The sequence below is a fragment of the Amblyomma mixtum genome, chromosome 9, assembly GCF_055824585.1.
Source record: "Amblyomma mixtum isolate Tamu chromosome 9, ASM5582458v1, whole genome shotgun sequence".
Classification (NCBI taxonomy): Eukaryota; Metazoa; Arthropoda; class Arachnida; order Ixodida; family Ixodidae; genus Amblyomma; species Amblyomma mixtum.
Window position 1 is genome coordinate 6,962,640 of NC_143020.1, and position 22,172 is coordinate 6,984,811.

General features: G+C 44.2%; 3 protein-coding genes across 3 annotated transcripts in view; all 3 read left to right on the plus strand.

The window, feature by feature from the left end:
• The window catches only part of LOC149328192 (uncharacterized), a 65,019-nt gene that overhangs the window by 36,947 nt on the left and 5,900 nt on the right, over positions 1–22,172 (plus strand). The window lies entirely within an intron of this gene.
• LOC149328193 (uncharacterized) lies at positions 918–8,439 on the plus strand. Its single transcript, XM_089558924.1, has 6 exons — positions 918–1,016; positions 2,413–2,639; positions 3,098–3,199; positions 4,157–4,195; positions 6,294–6,470; positions 8,435–8,439. The coding sequence occupies exons 1-6, from the start codon at positions 994–996 to the stop codon at positions 8,437–8,439; spliced, it is 573 nt and encodes a 190-aa protein (XP_089415050.1). The 5' UTR covers positions 918–993.
• On the plus strand, positions 12,040–14,309 carry LOC149328194 (uncharacterized). The gene is made up of 3 exons (XM_089559656.1): positions 12,040–12,215; positions 13,362–13,521; positions 14,055–14,309. Exons 1-3 carry the CDS (start codon positions 12,063–12,065, stop codon positions 14,168–14,170), a joined length of 429 nt encoding a protein of 142 aa, XP_089415782.1. The 5' UTR covers positions 12,040–12,062; the 3' UTR covers positions 14,171–14,309.

Consider the following 22,172-nt stretch of genomic DNA (forward strand, 5'->3'; position numbering starts at 1 on the left):
TCACAGTGCTCTGCAACTTTATCGTAGCCATCTTGGGAAATTTTCCCGCCTCGACCGGTGGGAAAATTTTCCAAGACGATTACGATAAAGTTGCAGAACACTATTTAGGTGGCACCTGGAGGGTCTAGTTTGCTTAGTTTTTTTTTTGCTTGTTGCATGTTAAAAAACAATACGACCGTTGTCTTCCCAGTACGCGTCTGCACGTTAAAAAAAAAATACTAGTAATGAATGTTTCGGTCGCAAGAGGACGCTTTCAACTGTTTGGCTTCAACCCTAGGGTTGAACCCTAGGTAGGCCCTAGGGTTTAAAGATAACAATGGTCATGTAAATAAATCTGCAGTGGAAGTCAGCAAAAAGCGATTGGAGGATTGGTGGCTGAAAAGCAGAGATGTGGCATAAGGTTAGAATTGTAGGAAACTGTAGGTAAAGATGACGGCGATTCTTAATAAGAATTGCCAACACACTAAACAAAAAAAAAATAAAAAAGAAAGAAAAGTTGAGTTTGGTGGCAATTGCCACCACCCCGTTTCAAAGGGGGCGCTCCTATCCATCCATCCTTCAACGTCTGCTGTTTTGTTTGTGTTTATTGATGTCAGAGGAGGCGCTGCGCTGGGTTACCCATCGACCATCGAAAACCTAGCCCTTTTCCGAGAAGCTCACAAGTAGCAAAAGTGAGCCAAAATCGAATCGGCAGCAGCGGTTGCGTCCGATGGATTACGCTCTTAAAACGGGTGGGCGCCGACACATACCGACACCCGATACAGGGAATGGTGAATAGATAATCATCATCATCATCATCATCACCTCGCAACTGTACCCTCGCAGCACCTCCTCATCCTCTCCCTCATCTTGCCAAAGCCAAAGCCACCAAAGCCAACGCGGCATTCCCGCCTTTTTTTGCCGTCGAGAGTCAGCGTGCGCTGCGTCGTAGACAGTCGTGTGCTGCATTACGCGTTCCCGCGTTTGCCGTCGACAGCCAACGTGCTCTGCATTATGGATCGCCATTTGAACGACCGGTAAGTACTCTTCTTGTCCTACTTAAATCTAACTTGTTCGAGCTTCTCTGCAGTTCAAGTCGATGGCACCCGTTCCACGTGTTGAAATGAAAGGCTGTTACTGCTGCCCGCGAATGCTTTGTTTGCGCAGCTACGTACAGGTTCGAGCAAAATAAAATGTGCATTATTGGCTGCAAACATTTTTTTCGCTTTCCCCAGCTGAAATTGCCATCTATTTGGAATGCGCCTGCAGTTAGTGGATGCTTGCCAAATGGGCAAGCACACACGACTAGCACCACTTCGCGCGCTGCCTCGACGTCGGCAGAATGCAACTGCTGGGCTTGTGCGTTGATGTTTTCTCCGGGTGGATTTTGGCAGCTTCGCCGAATTTGAGCTCGAGCTCGGATTTTTTTGTAAGAATGAGCAGTAGTACGAGCGGTGCTCTGAGTGATTCGGCTGGTATGATCACACATGGGCTACTTTAAGCTTACAAATAGGGCTGCTAATTGAATTGAATCAAACCTTCGACTGTCTTTATGTAGGGTGCGTTTTAGACTTGTGGGCGCTTTGTTGAATATTACTTGGCGTCTGTACTGAAATGCGAACCTAGCGAAAACAAACCAAGGCGTGCGCATAGGTGCCGCGCCTCTTCGATCGGTAGTCAAATTGGTCAAATCCCCTTGACTTGCGCGGGCTGACGCGTTTTTGACAGTCTTATAGGCCACATCTTTCAAATGTACACGCCTTCGCCGCCACTGAGGATGGCAGAAGAAAGCGCAAGAATTCACAAACAAAACAAGACCAAGAGGCGGCGCTCAGTTCGGCGGGAGAGGAATGGCGCGCGCGCGAAGTTTGGGAATTTTCGGCGCTTGCTCGCTGCTCCGCGGCCGCCGCCGCTTGTTATATAATTAATTTCGAGTATTTCTGCGCCGAGTTGGGCATTGATAACTACAGGAAGGGTAGTTTATAAGACATACTACCGGAATATATAATCTTCCAAAATTCGACTTTTTCACGATTTTTTGATTTTCAAAGGTCGCGTCCCCCTTAAACATATGGTTCTAGGAATGTCAGCATGGTACTGGCTACCACTTCTTTTTTCTTTTTTAATGACTGTGATGCATGCCGTAATGAACCCAAGCTGCTGTGAATGTAAAAATGTGCTTTGCCAGCCACTAAACTTTCAGCTCCCATAAGCGTATCTGTGGTGTTTGAGATGTAGCAGATGTGGTGTAATGGGTCTTTGGGTTCAACTTTCCTCTGCTCATTGATGCAATGGCACAAATTAAGCAGAAGTCTGGCTTAAATTGTCTGCATATTTATGTTATAGCTGGTCTAAGTTAAGGATGGGCATATCACATTCAAGACACAATGAAGTGCTCGCAAAATTTTATGCCTTTGTTTACTCTCTGCACAGGAAAAGAAAGCGGGCGCGACACGACCGCATGTACTGTGTGGTTTTGTTCACAAATGAGAAGGACTCCGTCGGGGCAGTGCCAGTTCGCTGGCTGAGCAAAAGCACAACAAGGTGCATGTGGCCCCCAAAAGGCACTGGGCCTCATGCTGTGGAGCAGATGGCCCGCAATATGCTGAAGCCTGGCCCTGATTGGCAACGGTGTCCCTGCAGGGTGCTGGGTTATGCAGGTATGAGCAGCTCCTTTATTCACAATATACTTATACTTACTGTCCTAAACCTCGCTACACTAATACTTACTTGCCTGTTTTGGCAAGAAACTAAGCTTATTGATTTTCTGACTAGCACAAGCAGCAAAAAATGGTGGCAGCATATCGTAAAGCACACAGGATAAAATTTACAATGTTGGTTTATCTGGTTGACATATTTCTCCACAAATACATGCAAGACATTTAAAGGTTCGGTGAGATTTGAGTACTGCTAAAAATTTGCTCCTAGTTAAGGCTTGCACAAAAATTTAAATTTGTAGATGACCAGTTATGAGAGATGACCTGTGTGTAAATGTTTTCTTGTAATATTGTTTTATCTTGCATGTATAGCTTATGTCGCTCTAGTCTATGCAGCTGGTGAAGCTGTGCCCAGTACCCTGTGCACCTGGTTTAGTCACCTTAATTCTTTTACAAAACAGACACTTACGCTGATGCCAAAAGAAAAATGGAAATCGCGGAGCAGACTTCGCACATTGAGTCTGGCAGCTCATGTGAAGATTTTCCGTCACCAAAAAGGCACGGTGAGTTCACCATTAGGATTTAAACTGTTGTTATGTGAAGTTAAGTTAATGCTTTGTTCCTGAAAGTGCACAAATAAAAAGATTAATTGGCCTTTAATTGCAATTAAACCAATTAAGACTGTGAGAGCACTGTTTGTCATGGTTTGGCATGGTTTGCTTCTCTGTTTAGCATTGAGAGACACATAGATGTGGCCAAAGTGTGTCTTCCCCAAAATGGAAATTGGCCGATTTTGAGGAAAGGAAAGGTGCGCTGTGTGTCTGGATGGATGCCTTCTACAGTAAGAGCATGCAATTGGTTAGTAAGAGCATCTCATTTTAACTGTCCCGCAAGGGCATGTGACATGTCTCAGGTTGGCGTGACACAAGTAATGGTCTGCTGCAGCGCTGCTTGGTTTTGTATTTGGTGAGAGCGCCAGCCCCGTGGCAGTCACTGCATCAGCTTGTGATAATTTTCGGTGCTGACATTTACACCTCTATCCACCAATAAAGATTTGGAGATGTTTTCAATTTGGTCACAAAATATGTCAAGGGTTGCATATAAATGAACAGTGCCAGTTGGGAGCTGCTCGGCTCTGCTGAAAATCTGAACAATGTGAGATTTTGAGATAAGCGATTTTGAGTTACAGCTTTACTGAACTACTCTCGGTGCTCGTTTGGCATAGTGTTTTTTCTAAAATGGCTTGTATTAACCACGTAGGCAAAATAAAGTGGAATAGGAAGCTTCTAGAGATGTGCAATACCATTTGTACCACTGAAAGACAAAAAAACGATGCAACAACGTCTGCGATTTAACGAAGTTTTTCCCGAATGTACGCCTTCATTATATTGAGGTTCAACTGTACTGCATTATACTGTGAGGGTTGAGATTTGCTCACAGGCCTTGCAGGGCTCCGAAAGGAGCTAATCGCGGTTAAGATTGTGCTGAGAGGTAATATTGCATTTGGGTATTTGTTTCAGTTCCAGATTTACAGCTTCGCATGCCTCGGGTTGAGGACGGTAAGTGCACTTCTCTTTCTTTTACATGGTGAAGTACAATATTAATATGCAACTCCTGGGGTTTTATGAACATCACATTTTTTGGCGTCTCTTTACATGTGCACAAGTGTTTTTCGCTATACAAAGTGGGACTGTTTTAAAACTACAAAAATAGCAAACTAAAATTCACTGTGGCCAGTCACAATGCGTTTCATACACTCATAACATCACAAACGTATGAAAACACTAACATGCACTGAATGTCTCAAAGAAAGGTTCTAAATGATGTGTTAATTGAAGGGACACAAAAGAGTCTGTCTAATTCAAAATTCTGCTGATGGATGGAAATGGACCCATATGCAATCAATGAAAGTATTTTTTGACAATTACATTTGTAGGACCATTGAAATCAATGATTAGGAATATACTGTCACTCTTCCTCGTTTACACGTAATGTGCGGTGGCAGCAGAGGGCAGCAAACACCAGCTGCATGAATTCAGCACTGTGGTCTCTTGTTTCTGCAGCTCTGGCAGTCACTCACTCCTGTGCATCTGCCATTCAACTGAGCCTACGATAGGCTGCAACAGTTTCCACTTTTCTCGGCTCGGTCAACAAGCTTACTAAAAGCAGTGTGAATCTAAATAATGTGGGGGGCTTACGCCGGTGGTCTGCACACCCTTGTGCTGTACTATTTACTCGCCAATGAATAAGCTAGTAACATAGTCATTTGTGGCTTTGGAAGAGGGTATTTTTATATTCTGTTTTGCAACGCATATAACTTCCATGGCAGAGCTTGCAGGTGATGTGTCAGTTGCGGTGTTCTTGAATTATGCTGTACGGGTGGCAGGGGCTCAAGGGCCACTTTAGCAGCATGTTCTTCCATGAGAAAAGCTTTACCAGCGGCACACTGGACCGAAGTTCTAATGTCATGGCTGTAATGCCCAAATGCATGCAGCAGCCACAACTGCTGTGTGGGCAGGGCTGTGGGACACATTTTTCAAGAGTTGAAGGAGCTCTAAACAGCTAGTTTATACTGTTTCACTGTACAATTCCAGCAAATTTTTTTCCAAGCAATGTTTAGAAGCGAAGTTGTTTGCAATCAAAGTTTGAAATTCCGTGCCTTCGTGGCATTCCTCCTTTTGATGTTTTTGGCATGCGCAATGGCTGGAGCTCTTCCTTGGGTCCCGTGCCCACCTTTGGTGGTTTTGTGCGTTTGCTTTTTTAGTTGTCTCTGCAAACAGGAACTTCTGTTCTAGCGTGGCCAGGCATGGTGGTCATCTGCTTCATGCATGCAGTTTTTGGCTGTGGCTCTTATTCCTGTGCCAAACATTCCAGGTGTTAACCTTGTGTATGATTTCGTGTTATAAATGCAAAAGTGGCGAAGGCCACTTGAGCCGCCAGCGCGAGAGCGGAAGTGCAAAATGGAAATCTTTAAAAAAACATTCTCATGTACTAAACATCCATAATTTTCTTTTGTGCTAACTGAAAATTAGTATTACTACTTCTCATGTGCAATAGATATGTGATGCATGCTTGCAGCTGACAAGTAGCCATTAAAAGCCGTCGATACATAGTAGTGTTGCACAGAGAGAAAGAGTGAATGCAAAAGTCAAAGGGGAGAGCCTTTCAAACTTAGAATGCGATTGTGGGCTGTGTTCTCCGGGTAGAGGTGTAGTATTTTGCTCTAATGTTTATTACAACACGATTAAGCAAGTGCGGTATATTATAACCCAAGCACAGGTGATTTAGGGCCCATTTAATGATATTGCATATAGTTCTGGCCGATTTGTACCGTCTTTGCCAAAAGTAACCAGGCTGCGTGCTTCGCTTCTGAGTTGGGTGGTAGAGACTTCATACCACTTATGAAGCATTAAATCTATGGAAAGTAAAGGCGAGATGCTGTCCTCACTTCTAAACAAGTTGTTACCTTCTGGGAATCCATGTTGGCTTTAGAATACAAGCGAGAAGCAAAACATGCAGCCTGGTTACTTTTGGCAAAGACGGTACATGATCTTTATGTTCTGACCTCATTTTTTTTAATAAGCTCTTTAGCACCCTTGCACTGTGCTTTTTGTACTGGTGAAACCATTTCTTGCTTTTTACTACCATTCTTTGCAGACTTAGCAGAGTATGCACACGAGAGTAGTGCAGAGGTCCTTTCAGCTGGTGGCCCCAGGGACCGAGCTTCACCCATGCCTACGACAAGCATCACCAGTAGTGAAGTCCGTCATGAGGCTGTCCGGGATGTAGTGCGGACTATGGATGTCCCCAGCGCACACAGTCTGCACGACGAAAGTGAGGACCTGTTGGGTTTCTGGATGTTGATGTCATTTAATTATACATTGGTCAGCATTGAGAACTGTCACAGGTGCTGAATAACTTATCATTTGAAATATATATAATATCATGTCGTAATAACCCCTTCCAATGAATATTTGAATGTAGCTCTCAAATCTGGCATGCTTTTTAATCTTCCTAGCTCTGCTAATGGGCACTGTGCAGGAGCAACTCGCGCCGCAATGCGTGCACCCCTCGAGGCGGGAAGGGAGCTCTGTTCGGGAAGGGTGTGCCCAGCCGCACTGTGGAGACGCTGCGGTTCTGCTGTGCGTGGTTCATATTCGCTGTTCGTTCCTTGTATTCGTGGCATTATAAGGTCACAAATGAATTCCTGGGTTGCAGTTTTTTTGGTCGTTTGGTTTCATACATTTTCACTTGCCTGATAGAGTGCTTTTGACACCCGAAATAAGATTAATGAAGCAAAGTGACGCGAAGCTTGGATAGCTGCCATCCAACGAGCAGTGAGCTGGCAATCATGTCTGGATCTGCTGCTTCCAGATTTTCCACACGGCGTCCTTCCCAATAGAGGGCACACTCCCTGTTCCTGCGTTCGCAGTCTTTCTCACATCAAAAAAAAGAAAGAAAGGAAGAAATCTGGCAACTCATAGGCATCTGCAATATCTGGAGCCAATTGCCATGCCCAACAAAAGGAATGCGCATGTACTAGGACCACCATGTGCACCCTGTGGGCCGCGCTCGTGGACACAGTTGATCATTGCGTAATCTTTATTTAATCTATCCTGTGGTCTATATTTCCTTGTCTACTGTAGCTTGCATGAGGACCGGTGCAGTGCAGAGATAACTAATGAAAATGTAGCGCTTTTACTGCATATTTACTGTTTGCGTTTTTTGCGCTTAGTTTTGCAAATTTGTCTTGGTTACTTTTTTTTTTGCTTTCAATAATTTTTCTTCCCTCTAGCTCACTCCTTTTTCCCTTCCATGTGCTGCCGCCGCTTTCCTTCTGGGCAGTTTTCTTTGTCCTTACTTATTCGTGGGTGCTCTGAATAAATGAGCATTCTTTACACACCATCCTACTCCAAACAGGAGGTCGAGTGGCTCGCTGCCACCTGTTACATTCCCCATCCTAGCTTAATTTGGTGGCAGAAGACTTGGAAGTACGGTCAAAGAACTAGCATTAAAGTTCGGATTTGAGGTAGGACTTTCTTTCAATGAAAAGGAAAAGTAGGCATCTACATCCTTTCATGACTTTTCTCACCACTTGAAAACTTTAAAAGCATTGAGCAATGGGCCTGCAATAAGCTTTGAGAGCTTTATGACCTACCTGACAAAGGAAAAATGCATGTGTATTAGAAACCGTAGATCACTTTTTGTGCTGTGCTCTAATGGAAGTTTTCCATGCTCATAGCTGGGTTGTTGTATCAGCGACCGTGTGCATGAGCATTGCATGGACAGAGTGATCAGTGTGAATCTGCCATCCTTTCCTTTATCATCGAGAAAAGTGCCAACTGCCTCACCAGAAAGATAGCCAAAGCTTATCAAAAGTCTTCTGCTTAATAACAGCTGCCTGTGGCTTGCCAAGCCCCAGTAATCGTTTTTGGGTCTTCAGGTTTTGCGCATTGCGATCATGTTTGTTTATTCTTTTTTCATGCCTTTTTCTCCTTTCTTGGCTCTTACTTCATTCACTCCTATTCTTTTCCCACACTTGTTTCATCCTTCTCCGCCGCTAAATCCCCCGCAGTGTTCCTTTATTTTTATTTTTTCCTTAGCCAGTCCCACATGAAGAATTTGAGGCTGGCTTTCTGTGAAACTGCACCGCATGTGGAAGGAGGAGGGTTCACAATTTTTTTTTAATTTCCTACCTTGTTATCATGTTTTTTATCCCCTCCTCTTTGTTATTTTGCTTGGCCTTTCCAAACTGCGCGTGCTTTTCCATCTGTCTTCTTCCATTTTCATGTTTTCAGCCTAGAAATAAATGCCCAGCAGGCAGACAGGGCTTGTCAGTGTCTCTCAGTCTTGCGCCTTGTGGTGCCTGCATTGTTCATGCTTCGCTATGTCACTCCAGCTAGCCCAAACTGTCAATGTTCCGCTGTGCAGACCCCAATTACTTTCCTACAGCCGCCTTTTTCAGGCGGGCGACCTGCCCAGGTGGCCGCGTCTATCCTTGAAAAACTCCGGTGCCCATTCGTGGCGGTGCCTGTTCACCGCGAGTGCTGCCCCGTGTGCTTCTGCATGGGGCCCACAGCTTCATTTTCTGGAGATTCATTCACAATATACATTCAGATAGATTGAACAAAGTGGAAGGCTGACAAGCTCTTTTCACTTAATTACAGTGCATTTTTGGAAGTGAAGAGTGCCTAATATTAAATATTCCTTGGTATACCTTGCACAGCAGCAGCAACGATGGCCAGTGCCGTTTTTTTACCATATACAGTAAAAGCTCACTAATTTGATATCGGAGGATATATTTATTTTGTAAAAGACTGACCAATGGTTGCTTTTTGATAAGAAGCGTGGAACAGTGACCATTGTTTCCTATTTTCAACCCCTGCGTCCTTCATGGTGTGACACATTAGTGGTGGTGTCCTCTCACAAGTGCCAGTATCGGGTGGGAGGAGGCTGCACTGAACAATGCGCCAATAGCACTTGGCGAACGCATACTATTGGCACGATAAAATAACTGCAGATGGAGGTGAAGGTGGTGAAGGCATGGTGAACCTTCCTTCATCTGTTACACCCTGCATTGTCTCTCTATCAGGTCTAAGGGGATTATACTTTAGAATCTCTCAGTGCCATTGGTTGCAGAAGGGTTCTTTAGGGAGTAAAATCCACCATTTTTTTCGAGCTGTAGCCGGCTATAAGAGTATACTATGTAAACGCCGCTGAAGCCTGTAACATTCAACTAGGTCAGTGAAACTGCTGGAAGGGCAACTTAGAAAACCTATGATCTGTGCTTCAACCATAATGTTTTAAACTTCCTTGATATCTCATTTACTCTTCTACTGAAAACCTGAACTAAAGTTGGCAGCTCTCTGAATTATCGCTTGACACTTTTAAAAAAGTTTGGTTCAATTTTGCAGGTCGACACTTAAAGACCCACGGTGTGTCGCAAACCAACGTAAGTACTCTTGTATCCTCTTACAATGATTTAATCGGCACTCATTTGCATCCTTGAAATACATGGAATTTAACTAAAAAGCTGTTGTTGAGATCCTTGATAACCTTGGAATTTGTGGGTCCTTGAAAACTGTTGAGTTTATGATTTGAAAAGGAGTTTGTGTGTGTTTTTGTAAATACCATACTTTCACGATTCTAAGCACCCCCTCCCAACTTGGCAAAAGAAAATTTGGACAGAAAGTTTGCATGTGAATCTAAGCACCCCCTTTTTTGAGAGGAAAAGAACGTAGACAAGGCTTCTATCATGCTTGCTCACTCAATCGAACTGGAGTCTGAGACCCGAGTTCGTGCAGTGTCCACGGCGCGGTATCCACTTGTGTTGCTGCGCTCCGACACTACATGACAGCTAGTGGCGCAGGATGGCAGAAGCCGGCTGAAAATGACCCCTAGTGCTCTTTCAGCGTGTTGCCACATGGACCTCGTAATGGCAGCCATTTGGCTATGTCAGCAGGCTTTGCGGGTGCTGTGGGCCCACATTTGCCTTATTTAATGTCAGCTGTTCGGCATCCATAACGAAAGTCAGATAAGTTTGAAGAGGGCTGTCATAGCTTGAAATTCAAGCGCAGTGCAATTGCGTTTTAGGAAGATGTTTGCTAATTTTTTTTGCCAAATGAATTGTTACTGCTTGCATCCATCTTGGCAAGATATTGATGCAAAAAAAGGGGGGTAGATTTTTTTATCTCCTCCCTCACTTTAATCACTGCTATCGAGAAAAAGGTTACTTAGCGTCGAGTAAATACAGTACAGTCAAATCTCGATGTGACCGATATGGGACCGCACAAAATTATTTATTTTAATATATCGTTGCAATGAAAAATCTGCGATTATAAGCCAGTGGTCAAACGTAGGTATGAAAATGACGTACCTTGGCAGTGGGCACGTGTGTAGACCAGCAAAACCTCAAGTGAAAATGTTGCACTAACTCCAAAGCTGATTTATTTGAAGAAATCCATTATTTTCCTCTGCCACGTGTGCCGCCGCAGTGGCTCAGTGGCTATGGTGCTCGGCTGCTGACCCGAAAGACGCGGGTTCGATCCCGGCCGCGGCGGCTGAATTTATTTGGAGGAGAAATTCTAGAGGCCCGTGTGCTGTGCGATGTCAGTGCACGTTAAAGAACCCCAGGTGGTCGAAATTTCCGGAGCCCTTCACTACGGCGTCTCTCATAGCCTTAGTCGCTTTGGGACGTTAAACCCCCATAAACCAACTAAACCAACCATCTTCTGCCGCGTGCAGCAAACACGACCGCGCACTACATTACACCACTACAGCACATACACCTTCCACTTTCCGGAACACCTCATCGCATGCATATTTGCACTGAGCGATGAAAATACGGACTTTGTCCATATGCAAAAAAAAACCAGAAACGTCAGTTCTCTATGACCCCATCTTCAATGCTCCCTGAAGTTTGAAAATCTTGTCTTGGTCTTTCATAATGATCGCGGCATTCGATGGGGCAATGCTAGCTGTCTGTAGAGGCCGAATCGCTTTTTCCCTGCGTCGATTTCTTGCAGGGAAAGCAGCTGTGTTCATATCTTCTTGGCATTTCGCTGGCTAATATCATCGCCTATATCGCACAAACTTCGCCATAAAATAATCTGTGGCAAAAAAAAATACCGTCCCGCACGCACGAACACACGAACGACCGACCCGCGTACGACACACAACACAGGAAAAAAAACGCAGGCAGCTAAGCCTGCTGGCTACTGCGTAATAAACCATAGCTTCATGGTGGCGCTAGGAGCTGGTACTAGATGTGCTGATGATGATAGCTACGGCCCACGGACCATACACACAGAAACGGCAGTTTCTGTTTCACGCGACAGTTGCAAGCTGCGGCGCTGTTAATTTTAGCCGAATTCGTAATACTGATATTCCAAAATTCTAGAAGAAGAAGTAAAATACGTTTGTTATTCTGAAATATACGCTATTTTGAAATTCGTAATTCTGAAATAGTTTTACATTGAAAACAGCAAATCTGCCGGGGATTCTTAAAAAATTCGTTAATTTGAAAAATTCGTTAATGTGTTCGTAGTAACGAGATTTCACTGTAGATGTAATGTAAGTAAGGAAGAGAGCAGAGCGGGTCAGTGAACAAATGCAGGTTAATAATAGGCTAGTCAAAAGAAAGAGGCAGGGAATGTAGTTGACGGTTAAAGGTAGCGAAGTAGGTTGCAAGATAAGGCATGTGTAGGAGACAGCAGGAAACCAGGTGTCTAGGTGGGATTAGCCAGTTTGCAGGAATCGAAGTGCATGAGCTGACACATGGCCAGGTTAATTGGAAGGATATGGGAGAGTCCTTTGCCCTGCAATGGGTAGTCAGGCTAATGATGATATTTAGTAAAGATGAATGTTTCATTTTTGCACTTCATGTGATTTTCCCCAGGCATGAACCACCGGGTTGTACAGCTACTAATGGAAATCCGGGCTGACATTAAGGAGCTGAAAGGAAACTACGCAGCTGCGTATAGTGAAGACCCATGTCAAGAAATCGGGCCGGCAACCTCTGTTGAGGTACTCAAAGAAATCGAGGAGGAGCTTGCAGATCCCGACAAACGAACCTTTCTGGTAAGCTCCCTGTGGTAGCCATGAAGACAAGCTGGCGTTGTTGCAAAATTTGTCGTTGGCATTGTGAGCTAGAAATCACTTGCAAGGTGCTGGAAGCTGGTAGCTTGCATGGCTGGCCAATGATTTTTTTGTGCAACTGGTTTGTTCAACTTAACGGGACAGCATGATATCAGAAAGTTGCGGGGAGCTGCCAGTTCGGGTTGTTCATGTGAGGTGGAAAGATACAATCGGAATAAGAATCAACCTTCCAGTTCTCTAGGATGTCGAGTCAAGCATACTACTCCTAGGTTAAGAAGGCACGACCATACAGCTTGATTAAACCAGTGCTTTATATGTTGGGTTGTCACCTGCATTACAGTGCAGTCCACTTATAACGATACCAGATATATTGATGTCAGCAAGACGTGGTCAGTCGTAGCATGCATATGGTGGACAGTGAGGTCACTATCTTGCGTCCTCAGACTCCCTTCAGTGGCAGCGGGCATTGTTTGCAGCCGGTAGCTGGGGTACTGTCGCGATGGATGCATCATGCCTACATTGTTTCCAACAGATGGGCTAGCAAAACACTGTTTTCAGCATACAAAATGCATAGCTGTCTGCATCATTTTTATTTTACCAATTTAATGTAAAAACAATGCATTCACCAGTGCCTGTTGGCTAGTTTGCTTGTGCAAATCTGGTACTTCTGTATTCCCAACTGGCTCATGTGCCAAAAAAATATTGATCGGTTCTGAAGTTTTTGTTAATGCGGAACAAAAAGAACGCTCGCTGTTGAGAGGCGGCAAATGTAATGATCTCTATGGGCGTTCACCAGGGCTGCCAGATTCTTTGTTGCTGCTGGAATTTCATTCTTGAGGGCTTTCATTGCTGAGGTTTCAACTGCACTTCGATGCAGTGATGCTTACTGAAGGTGGAGTGGAGAGCAGCAGTTTTATTGGCCTGATTGTTGCCAGGAGCCTTCATCATCATTGCATCCTAGCAAATATAGTAATATCCTATTGTCATTTCTTAATGTCATTGAGTAATATTAGTGTTAGCAGAGTTGTTATTGCAAAGCATCTTTATATGCCAAAACCGAAAAGTACAAGGGACTCCGCTGTATCAATTGTGCAGCTAGCAAGGTAATTCTTGTAATTTTTCTTTCAGACGAAAAAGCTTGGTTTGATTGGCGGAACGACTCCGGATGAGGCTACACGCCTCATAATGAAGACGTTCATCAAAACACCAGTGGCCCTGGAATACACGTTGGAGGGGCGAAGAGACAAGCCAGCCTTCAAGGACCTAAGGCTGTACAATGTGATTGTTGGTATGTTTCTGTTTTACACTAATTTTATATGTAACTGACCACATTTTTAGTCCTTGTGCCTGACTCAAGGACCTAAGGCTCTACAATGTGATTGTTGGTATGTTTCTGTTTTACACTAATTTTATATGTAACTGACCACATTTTTAGTCCTTGTGCCTGACTTCGGGCGTTATGCTTACATGTGTACTGGCAGTCTACAGTTTGAGTGCATCAAGAGCAAATTGTACTGATACAGTGCGATAAATGTATTAGGTTCGTTCAATAGGTGAATTGAACGAACCTATTAGTGTGATGTTTAGTTTGGTAGGTCTTAGTATCTCGCAAATATTCAAAAATATTCTGGCATAACCTTCTTTGTTTAGATGTTAAGTGCCAATGAAGTTTTATACCTTGAAAATAAAAGTACATTTTGCTATTGGCAGCTGCATAGCTGTTTTGATGCATTGGGGCATTCTTTTCAAATGCTAATAAGATGAGTGCTCTTCCAGCTGTCTGAATCGATTGTGTCATAAATGAGATTTATGTGATTTCAGCTGCTGTCCAGCGCCGGATTCCGGATGCGGATGTGGCAGTAATCAATAACCGCATCGCCGGGTATTTGAGAGGGGCCCGGGACCGGGATGGCGGCCGCAGGGCCAGGATGAAGTAGCACAGTAGGATGTCCTGCAGACAGTGTTTCTTTTTTTCTTGAAATAAAATATGTTAATTTGCATTTTGATGGCTTTGTGTACCTCATCTGTGGGCTGAAGTGGCATAGCAAAATACGTCACTTGCTCACAGAATCTGACATTCCAGTTAACTATTACAGTTTATCTGAATATCATTGCCGCCACTTGCCTGTCCCTGTTCAGGGGCTTAAGCCAACCTAAGAAACAGTAGTGGCTGCCCAAGATAGCCCGTTGTGGATCCCTTTAAGGCAGCCCACCTGAACCTGCTGTGGGCCCCATTGAGGAAACCTACATAGGCTGCCCACATCAACCTGCTGTAGGACCGACTTAGGCTGCCGATGTAGGCAGCCCACATCAACCTGCTGTGGGCCCCATTGAGGAAACCTACATAGGCTGCCCACATCAACCTGCTGTAGGACCGACTTAGGCTGCCAATATAGGCAGCCCACATCAATCTGTTGAGGGACCCGTTTAGGCTGCCGATGTAGGCAGCCCACCTACTTTCGCTGTTGGACCGATTCAGACGTGCCTCACTTGGGCTGCCCCGATCGGTCCAAAGTGGGACCAATGGGGTAGCTTGGTGGGCTGCCCTCTTTTGGCCTACCGGGGCCCGAGTTGCAGAGCCTGCGTTGGCCCGACAAACATTGCCCTCATCGGGCCCACTAGGGCCCGCACATGATAGCCCACATTGTGCTACTTGGGATACCATATTTACTCGCGTAAGGCCCACAACTCCAATATGGGATGAAAAATTGGAGGAAAAAAAGAGAAGGAACTGTCATGACCGAGTTTGCAATGCGCTACTCTGAAAGATGTTTAAGATGACAGGCTTTTCTAACACCATGGATGGCAAGGAAAAAAACCATCTATCTGGTGAGCTCTTTGGACAGTAACTATAGTGAAAGCTGATGATGACAATAGATGGTGAAAGTGCAGCTTTGGCTAAAGAGGGCCATGGCTCAAGGCACTTTCTTTGACACGATGGGGTTAAAGGCCCATTTCCAAGCACTTCACCCAGCAAAAGCCAGTGGGAAAACTTGTGTATTGCATCACTGGTGGGTACCCAGTTCTAGTACTGAGATTCCAACCCTGCACATCCTACATGCGTGGTGCATCCTTAAATGACTATGCCACTGCTGCAGGGAGAGTGAATGCAGCAAGAAATAAAGAATAAAAGTATCACTTGTCATCACCTATATTCCAAACAGAATAGCAGCAACTCTAAATCAGTTTTACAGGCATTTTATGATGCTTGAACACCTGACACGTGTAAGGACCTCACTCTGGCAAAACCAGAAAAGAAAAGAAAAAAACAGTGGGAGACTAAGACGAGTGAATCTGGAAAACTTTGCATTGCCTTGGGCAACAAGGTAAAGAGCACAGAATCTATAGGTAAACACAGGACAGGGTCAACCGGGAAGTACAGGGTCAATAGGTTCAATAGAGCAGAGAGCTATACAGAAACATTGGGCAGGCAAATTTTCTCAAATGTTTTCACATCATAATAAAAGAATTTCCTCCCCAAAGATAAATCAAGGCCGGTACAATGATCATGAATCAAAGTCCACGCATGATGAATTACATGTGTGCAGAACAGAATTTGGTATCATAAAACTAAACTAAAACATTCTCACGATACACCCCATACAGCCAAATGTTGCCTGCTCTTAGAAGAGCCTAAAAACGGAATGGCAAATGTCCGAATGCAAGCGAAATGCACACAGCAGCAAACGTAGTTTCGACATAGGAATGCTTCGCACATGACGAAGTGAGGTCAGTCACGTCTGACCAACCACAATTAATCATTGCGCACTCTTCAGCAAAGCCATAAAAATGCCCATAAACCATTGAACAGCGGCAAACATGATACCATGAATTCGCCACACAATACTGTCAGAACAGATTTCGCAGAGCCCCAAGAGTTCATAAAGCCCCAACTAGTGGACAAATCAAGAATGTAACCTGGTGGAATCACATTGAATGACATAAGCAAGCATTTGGAAATATCTGAGGCTATACAGCGAAAGAATCAATATAAAGATTGATACGTGAATCACACACGCACCAAAAGACAAATTATTTTAATGCTTGCGATATTCACCCTGGATGTTCCTGCGTTAAAAGAAAAACACGAAAGATTATCTCATCAATGAAATAATCTACTCCCACACTTATCAGAGCAACCACAAATATCCAGCTTAATTACACATTATTCTCTTTCATGTGATCTCGCACATCCTTTCGCAATCACCATCACTTGAGTTACAAAGATCCTGCTTCGATTTCTGAATGATAGGATGGAGTCTGAATCACCCCATTTTTCATCAAAAATAAAGGTGTCATTTTCTCCCGTTTCTATTTTTAACCGAGCATAGTGGTTTCGAACCAATGCCTCTCCTTTATTTAAGATGAGCACCAGCTGCTTATTTTTTTACAATTCTCGAAGTCACAAATTTATTTGACAAATGGACATGCAACGTCCTACAGGCACCGGCACAGACTTTCTTCTGAAAATATACAAAATCACCTGAATGTTATAACTGCCCTGAAACATATGACTATTTCATTAATGGTCTTGTGGAATGCAGGACAACCATTCAGTATCCTCCCATCCCCTATCCAGGTGGTCGAAATTTCCGCAGCCCTTCACTACGGCGTCTCTCATCGCCTTAGTCGCTTTGGGACGTTAAACCCCATAAATCAACCAACCAACCAACCCTATCCACCCCTTTTTCGTGGAGTGCCTGGCTTGTCTAAGATAGCTGGAAAGACCACTGGCTCTTGCACGACAGGCATAAATCTTTCTTGGTGCTTGGTTTTGAGTGACCAGCTATGATGCTTCTAATACTTTTACTACTGAGTGCACACCCAAAAGTACATAGGCCACAAGCTGCGTTCGACGTGCTCTACGTGGTCAGGTGTTAAGTTTGTACCACGACAGAAATGGGAATCTAACCAAGAGCTTATTTTAAACTGGTCAACCATCGCACACAAATGGTTTCTGCTCAGTGACTATCAAGCCAAAACGAACAACGAGAACCCAGTGCCTTCTCAGCCTCAGTAACAACTCTTAGAGACCACCATGCAGCTAACCGTTATTCCCTCCTTCCTTCTCTTTTCGGCAAGCCTGTTGACATTTCTGTGGAAAGAATTAGATTGTTTACGAAACGAGTTCACCAAATGAAATTTTTATTTTCAAAGTGATGCCCATTTTCCTCACTATTAAGATCCCTGTAATTGAAGCAATTACATCAAAACTATTTCCAATCCACTTTGTGATAGACACAATGCACTGAGATCACTGCACATGCAATTTTTCCAGGTTATAAGCATGAAGCAATGGAATCATGAAAGGGTGGCAGGCGTGGAACCTTGTACGCATTGGCTTTTCTGTAATGGCCTGCAAAATAAAAGAGAGCAAAGGAGTGTCACTTTGGAATGAACACAAACTCAAACTCAACATGTGCGCTTTTGTGTAGACGGCAATGCACAAAAAGCACATCTAACAGCACTTTCTGTAGCATGTCTTCTCTAGACACAAAATGTGAAAGGATATGGATAGGAAAAAAGAAGAGCAACTTGCAATGTGCTGTTAACTGCGAGTGAAAAAATTTGAAACTGATGTTTTCCACCAGTTAAAATGCAATGTCAGTTGTGGTGCCTTTAACAATGCTTGTCATTTCGGCCCAGCTGGTCGGGTTAGTTATCTTGTAAAAGCCAGGTGGATTCTCATGAACATAACTTTGCACATGCAAATAAGTGAAAGTAAGGTTCTGCCCGTGTTCGCAGCAGTACATTGCTTTCGGAGGTTGTTCCTCAGGCACATTTTACCCTGGCCTCGTAATACTGGTCCTCATGTCTGAAAATCGAAACAGAGCACAGTAGACTAAGCAGGAGTCTGCAAAGCCACAACAGCATTGTTTATACGCTTTGTATATAGAGCACATATCATGTAGCAGACCCTAGCCTGTTTTAAAAGTATCTGCTTGTGTCTGTGGCATGATGCACGTGCAATACAGTAGAGCTCACTTATAACTGCCACAGACACAACAAACAATTGATTGACATGAACAGGTGCGGTGCCATCGTCAAAGTATGTCTTGAGCGATGGCAATATGTTTCAGATATAACAAACACCTTTGGCCGCATCACTCGGTTATAGCAAACAAGGAGGTGCCATTAATCAACCTGAATATGAAGAGGTCGTGCTTCCAGTAAGCGCGGAGATCGAAGCGCGTCTCAGCCCTCGTGAGACCGCCCGGAAAGAGCATGTCGACCTTGCAAAGAAATGAAAATGCAACTTTGTAACCGTAAGCTGACGGCCTAGAAGGGCCTGTGCGCTCACAGAAAGGGCAGCATCCAAAGTCGAAAAAGAAGCGTGACAAAGAGAAATTGTTGAAAGCGAACCTGCTCCCCATGCCTACAGCCTCCGTGAGGGATGCTCCCGAAGGAAAATAGGCCTGCAATGGGACATTGCAGGCAACTACTGCAAGCGGACACATGATAATGGTTTCATCGAGAACTTTTGCCACTTAAGCGAGGCTTGTTTACACTCTTTTTTTCTAATTTTCTCTACCTTTCTCATGATGCCGATAGCAAATGTCTAGAAATAAAATTAAAAAAGAAACAAAGAGCAGTGATTTGAGATGTTTGAACACCTTGCTGTTCATGTTGGTCACGTGATACGCTTCACCTGCCCAGTCCACCGGTCCATTTTTTCAGCTGCTACCACACGCAGGCAGCGTCAGAGAGCGGACAGTGCAGCTGATACATTCTGTGCCACGCGTGCTACGCTACTTTAGTCGCTGCATGGGCATACGGACTACAGATCAAACTCTTGAAAACACACGTGATCAGATGCATGGAGACCTGTGGCAACGCGTCATTGATGCATTGCTGGCCAGATGTTTCCTCGCAGGACAACATTCTGGCGGACCACAACATAGCGTAGCTCGTGTGCACTGACGAAACTGTTGAACGCAAATTAAAAGAATTCCCCTACCGCTAGTAATCCAATTAATGCGGTCAGTCCGTCACCACATGCCGTGGATGCTTCAACTGTGATTTTTTAATGCGATACCGTTAAGGAGCCAGTGTCGCAGAAAAACCAGCATTGTTATTGGTGTCGTAGGCCAAGAGCGAAAAAGCTACGAATATTCTCCAAAGATGCAACGTAGGTGGCAGATGAGCCAACTGAGTCACATGACTTTGCGATGTTATCACAGCCTCTCGACCAGATTGTGATCAAACTGGCCGCCGTGGCAGTAGGCATTTAAGTAAATGCTTGCTCGTGAGAGATTACTGGTCATGGGAGGTTACACACACACATATATAGTGGCAGAAAAATATGAACAGATTACCAGCCATGGAGGTGATATGAAGCTGTGAAATAAACTTTGAATACTGATACACCGGCGCTTCTGGCTTTGTAGAAATTTTATATGCTATCTCAGAATTTCATTTATGATGAGTGATCAGAGGCTTACCATGTTTTGTGCGAACGTATGTGGCTGCAGAAATTTCAGCGGATAACTGGGGCTTCCAACATTAAGGTTTTCAAAACATGCTACTGCAAGGCTTGCAGGTTACAATGTGACCCTGTGCTTTTCCACAAAAACATTTTTTCTATTGGCCTATAGTCGCCATCGTGACGTATGAAAACACAGTACGTAGGCCAGAAAGATGTTCTCCATTGTCACTTTGGAGGTATTACTAAACATAAAAATATGGCAGCACTGATGGATGACAACCAACCAGCCAAACCAAATTCAAAAGAGTGTTCTGGTCTGGTTTTAAAGGGTTTAACGACCCTAAAACGGCTCAGGCTTTGAAGGACACCGCAGAGGAGAGTTCTGGATAATTTTGACCACCTGGCGTTCTATAACATGCACTGACAATGCACAGTACACAGGCTTCTAGAATCTCGCTGCCATAGAAATGCGACCGCCGCGGCCGGGATTGAACTAATGTTTTTCGGGTCGGCAGCTAAGCGCCATAACCAATGAGCCACTGTGTTGGCTAATAGATTAGTTTCAATCTGGTAAGTAACAAACATGCATGACAAACAATAAGATTTGCTCAACCAGAAAAAGATTTCCTAAGCTGCAATTACAAGCTGAATATCCAACTGCACTGCAAAGACAACTCCTGTCTTACTTTTATACAATCTTTTCACCTGATACTTCCAAGCACAAATGTTATGCCAACTAACTGACAAAAAAGCAGATATGAAATCAATACAATGATAGTTAGAATTAGAAGGGGCATAATGACAATTAAGGAAGGAAATTTTGGAAACAAAGAGGAGATATCGCGTAACTTGCAAGGAACTCTTACAAAAGCACACATTGGCTAACGAGCCATCAGACTCCAACAAACATAATAATAAAAAAACTGCACAGCACATCACAGAAATTGGAGGAATACAGCGTAGGACACCAAAAAAAGCCTTGAATGTTAAAAAAACACACGAATTCAAAGCTTACAAATAAGGGACTGTAGATAAACAAAACTAGGTGCGGTGGCACTTGCCACAGGCTTGATACAAAGGGGATGCCAACAGTGATTTATTTATCTAGGGGAGATATCTTGGTGTGTGGTACAAAGACATGTCCCTCAATACATTGTTTTACAGGACAGGAGCATCAAGCTGTGGGTCGGCATCAGTTGGCAGCAGTTCCTCTGGCATGTTCTTCCCCTGGCGACTGGTGCTCCTCCAATGCCTGCAAAACGAGATAACATGTACAGCACACACACACACAAACGAGAAACGACACCAGCATTGCTCTACAATGCAGGCAGTGCTGTATTTTAAATCAGACCATTTAGTGCAATGCTAGGGTAACATGCACTTTTCATTCTTGGGTGGCGGCGATTAGGACCTGAAAAAAGGTTTTTATACTTGCATGCCATACCAGCATTCAGAAGGGTAGAAAATTGGGCGAGTCGGTAACTTTGATTCTTGGTATGTGAGGTAGCGCAAAATGGGACAAGGGACAGAGAAAGGCGCACATAACACAGGCGCTATGTTGTGCTGTGTTCGTCTTTCTCTGTCCCTTGTCCCGTTTTGCACTACCTCACATACCATGAACCATACCAGCATGCAGAGGGTGACCACCTGTATATACAAAAAAAAAACCTGCTGAGATGCAGAAACTGCTGGCTGTTTGCACAAGTTGTTGGCGTAAACTGCTGGCTACAGGAACCGCCTTTTTGGATATGGTCTGGCAGCTTGCACAAGTCACCACAGTGCACCGTGAACGCTATTCATAAATACCACCGAATAAACTAATCGTAGCAGTTTCCACGTGATTACGGACAGAGGAGAACGCATACATCGATCGCCACAAACTTTCTGTGTTTGCTAAAGCCCGCTACAAGAGAAATAAGGCGTGGAAAGCTCACTGGCGACCGAGTGAGTGACACGGTCAAGGTAGAAGACACACACGTAATGTATTTAGATAGTTTAACGTCAGTTACAATCCTGTAACCTGTTGCGTTTACTTGCCTGCAGATGCAAGTGTTGAAATAGCAGGTTTAAAGGAATAACTCCGGCTGGTTTCTCTGAAGAAAATTTGTCCGGTATTGCGGTTATACATTTCTGAGGATTTAATGTTACGTAAGGCGTTAATAAGGAATCCTGAATTTTTCGTGACTCCGCGGTGTCATTTTGGGACACGCCCGCAAAGACGGACCATGTCTTAACACGCGCACGCTGCAAAAGTGCCGTTCACCGGGTTGCACGAAGTTATCCTTGTTCTGTAGGCACATAGATTTCCTTCTGCAAAGCTGCTGCTTCTCACAGACTGACAACACGCAAACACGAAAATGTAAAGCATTGACGAACTTGCACAACTGGCAAAACACGAAAAGTACGAAAAGTGTGCGATTGTTGATGCCACCTGCGATGCAACTATCGCCATCATACATCTTACTGCATGGTTGGCGTGGGCACATTTTTATACGATTGAACATTTGAGGACC

Coding starts and splice junctions, on each gene's coding strand:
- LOC149328193 (XM_089558924.1), top strand. CDS start 994: ATGGATCGCCATTTGAACGACCG. Junction 1,017..2,412: donor GATCGCCATTTGAACGACCG/GTAAGTACTCTT, acceptor CTCTCTGCACAG/GAAAAGAAAGCGGGCGCGAC. Junction 4,196..6,293: donor CATGCCTCGGGTTGAGGACG/GTAAGTGCACTT, acceptor CATTCTTTGCAG/ACTTAGCAGAGTATGCACAC.
- LOC149328194 (XM_089559656.1), top strand. CDS start 12,063: ATGGAAATCCGGGCTGACATTAAGGAGCTGAAAGGAAACTACGCAGCT. Junction 12,216..13,361: donor CCGACAAACGAACCTTTCTG/GTAAGCTCCCTG, acceptor TTTTTCTTTCAG/ACGAAAAAGCTTGGTTTGAT. Junction 13,522..14,054: donor GCTGTACAATGTGATTGTTG/GTATGTTTCTGT, acceptor ATGTGATTTCAG/CTGCTGTCCAGCGCCGGATT.